The sequence below is a fragment of the Bos taurus genome, chromosome 5, assembly GCF_002263795.3.
Source record: "Bos taurus isolate L1 Dominette 01449 registration number 42190680 breed Hereford chromosome 5, ARS-UCD2.0, whole genome shotgun sequence".
Lineage (NCBI taxonomy): Eukaryota > Metazoa > Chordata > Mammalia > Artiodactyla > Bovidae > Bos > Bos taurus.
In genome coordinates, this window is record NC_037332.1 from 31,795,755 (window position 1) to 31,798,925 (window position 3,171).

Genomic DNA, 3,171 nt, shown 5'->3' on the forward strand with positions numbered 1-3,171 from the left:
TGTGGTAGAAAGAACACTGGATTGAGAGCAGAGCATTCAGTTTAATTCCTGACTGTTCTGCTGATGAGCTATATGATATGGAAGAAGTCAGCTCACCTCTGTGAGCCTCTGTCTTCCCTGCTCTGAGATGCTGAGAGCCTAGTCTCACTGGCCTGAGAATGGAACAAGGCATTGAGGCATAAACACTTCCCACAGATACTTTTCCAGCTTTGCTAGTATGTCTTTGGAGATATAGGGTACTCTTGAATTGCTCCTGGAATGTTTGGAAAGCCTCTTGCAACCTCTAGTAGCATCATACAAGTCCTTTTTCTAGTAGCAAAATTTCTTGTTCAAATCCCTTTTCTACATCTTCATCTAATACCCAGAATGTCTGTGATAAGATGGTGAGTTCTGTAGTTCTTGGCTTTAAGATGGATGTCTAAATATAAGAAGACTTGCAACTAAATATCTATTCTCGGAAATAATTTCATTTGAAGTAGCCTGTTTATTCTCCTAAGTATACTCTTTTTAAAAAAAAAATTAAATTTATTTATTTTAATTAGAGGCTGTATACTCGTAATAGTTAAATTATGTAATCTGATTTAGCACACAAAGATGTGTGTTATATTCACTGACAGAATTAATGAGACCTATTGGGGAGAGTCAAGGAGGAGAAACTCTTAAAGTCACTGTAATAATTTCTTAGGGCTGTTGTAACAAACTACTGGAAACCAGGTGGCTGAAAACAATAGAATTTATTTTCTCACCATTCTACTTCAAATGAAATTATTTCCGAGAATAGATATAGACTGACATCAAGGTGTCAGCAGGGCCACGGCCACCCCAAAACTTGTAGGGAAGAATCCTTCCTTGTCTCTTCCTGGATTCTGGTTATGGCTGTCGACCCTTGGCTTCCTTGACCTGCAGGCGCCTCACTCCACTCTGCTCTGTTGTCACATGGCTGTCCCACTTTGTGTGTATTATAAGGCTCTCTCGTCTCCAATAAGAACATCAGTCATACTAGATTAAGAGCCTACCCTATTCCAGTGTTATCTCACCTTAATTCATTGTACCTCCAGTGACCCTATTTCCAAATAAGATTACACTGTGAGGTACAAGGGATTAAGACTTCAACATATTTTCTGGAGTTAGACACAATTCAACTCATAAAGGTCACAATTGGAATTACTCAACTTCTTTTCCTTTTCTATTGTTAAGCTGAAAGAAGTATTTCCTGAGAAGTTTTAGGGTGGAGGGATGATATTCTGATCACTAGAAATTACTCAGATTCTGTAATATAGTTGATTTCTTTCTAGGAATGACGTTTACAAACAGCCATGCACAACTTCACTTTCTTCACTGAGTTTACCCTCCTCGGGCTGTCTGCCGACCCCCACATCCAGGCTCTGCTCTTTGTGCTGTTCCTGGGGATTTACCTGCTGACATTAGTGGGGAACACAGTGATGATCTTGATCATCAAGGCTGATTCTCAGCTCCACATACCCATGTACTTCTTCCTCGGACACCTGTCTTTCCTAGATATCGGTTTCTCCTCAGTCACTGTGCCGAAAATGCTACAGAACTTCTTGTCGCAGAAGAAAAGCATCTCTGTGTGGGGCTGCATCACCCAGAGTTTCTTTTTTCTCCTTTATGGGTGTGCTGAAGCCAGCCTTCTCTCTGCCATGGCCTACGACCGCTATGCTGCTGTCTGCCACCCTCTGCTCTACACTGTGGTCATGAACAAGCCTCTCTGCACTGCAATGGTGTGTGCAGGATGGCTGGTGGGGCTTTTGAACTCACTAGTGAATCATCTTTTCATCCACAAGTTACGTTTCTGGGGGTCTAACACTATCTCCCATTTCTTCTGTGAACTACCATCACTCTTCCCCTTGTCCTGTACTGATCCCACTGCCAACGAGTTCCTTCTGTCAGGGACCAGTGCATTGCTGGGACTTCTGACACTTCCCTTGATCCTGTTCTCATACTCCAGAATCATTTCTGCCATTCTGAACATCCATTCCTATGAGGGCCAAGGCAAGGCCTTCTCCACCTGCTCTTCCCACCTCATTGTGGTGCTCCTGTTCTATGGGACGGCTCTATTCAGGTACATCAGCCCCGCCTCAGGCTCAGTGTTGGAACGAGTGGTCTCCATTCAGTACAGTGTCATCACATCCTTGCTGAGCCCTCTCATCTACAGCCTCAAGAATCAGGAGGTGAAGGGCACTCTGCAAAGGATGCTGAGGAAGTGAATGTGATCCCCAGAGGAGGGATTCTCTGTGTGGTTTTAGTCAGAGAGTGGAGAGGAGGGATATTTGGAAACACCTGGAGAGTAAAAAAAGATATCGGAGGTCAATATAAATATATAAAAGAAGTTATATAGTGGTTCTCAAAGTGTCATCCATATACCAGCAGCATCAGAATGTGCATCGTCTGTGAGCTCGCTAGAATGTCTCAGACCCAACCCTGATCTACTGAATCAGAAACTCTAGAGGTGGAGCTCAACAGTCTGTTTCTTAATTATGACCATGATGCATGCTTGAGTCTGAGAAACAGTGTTTAGCCCAATGAATGTTCGAGAAAACTCTCTTTGGAAAAAGGTGGGATACTGACATCAAGGTGAAGAATCCCACTTAAATGAGAAAGTTGGTAAAGCAGTCAAGAAGAGAACTTTTGACTATGTGATCTTATGATCTGTTTCCCTCTACAAAACTGTAAAAATGAAAAAAAAAATTCCCTGAGTTATTTCAGGACATTATAAGGAGGGGAAGAGCTAGACTGTCCACAAAGGCAGATGCAGCCTGTTCCTTCCACCTCTCCTGGGTAGCTGCCATTATAACAGATTCTTCAGTACAGCATGAGGCCAATGGACAGATGCTCCAGAGCAGCAACAAGCAAGAACTTCCTTTACCTCACCTGAAAGCAGCTGAGGGCATTCAACAGCCAGTTCACCAGATTAGAGGTCATGTGTTTGTCCCAGAGAGCAAGGGCAGCCTGAGGTTATGGTGGAAGCAGTATTCCACACGAGATAGCCCTTCGTGTGTCAGCACTTTCACGAGAAACTCTGCTTCCTGACCTGGTTGTCTGGGCTACACTATCAGGATCTCTGAGCATTGAGTTCTTTTTGCTTCTGTACTTTTGGCCACAAGACTACTTTTGTCTCATTCTTCCTGGAGGACTAGTGACCTCTCTCAG

The 3,171-nt window shown here is 43.5% G+C and overlaps 1 protein-coding gene across 1 annotated transcript; it reads left to right on the top strand.

Annotated features, from left to right (window-relative positions):
- Positions 1–899: 899 nt before the first annotated feature.
- Positions 900–2,228, top strand: OR8BJ2 (olfactory receptor family 8 subfamily BJ member 2). The gene has a single exon (XM_002687343.3). It carries the CDS (start codon positions 1,317–1,319, stop codon positions 2,226–2,228), a length of 912 nt encoding a protein of 303 aa, XP_002687389.3. The 5' UTR covers positions 900–1,316.
- The last annotated feature ends 943 nt before the right edge of the window (positions 2,229–3,171 follow it).

Excerpts from the sequence above, each read along its gene's own strand:
- OR8BJ2 (XM_002687343.3), top strand. The coding sequence starts at position 1,317 with ATGCACAACTTCACTTTCTTCACTGAGTTTACCCTCCTCGGGCTGTCT.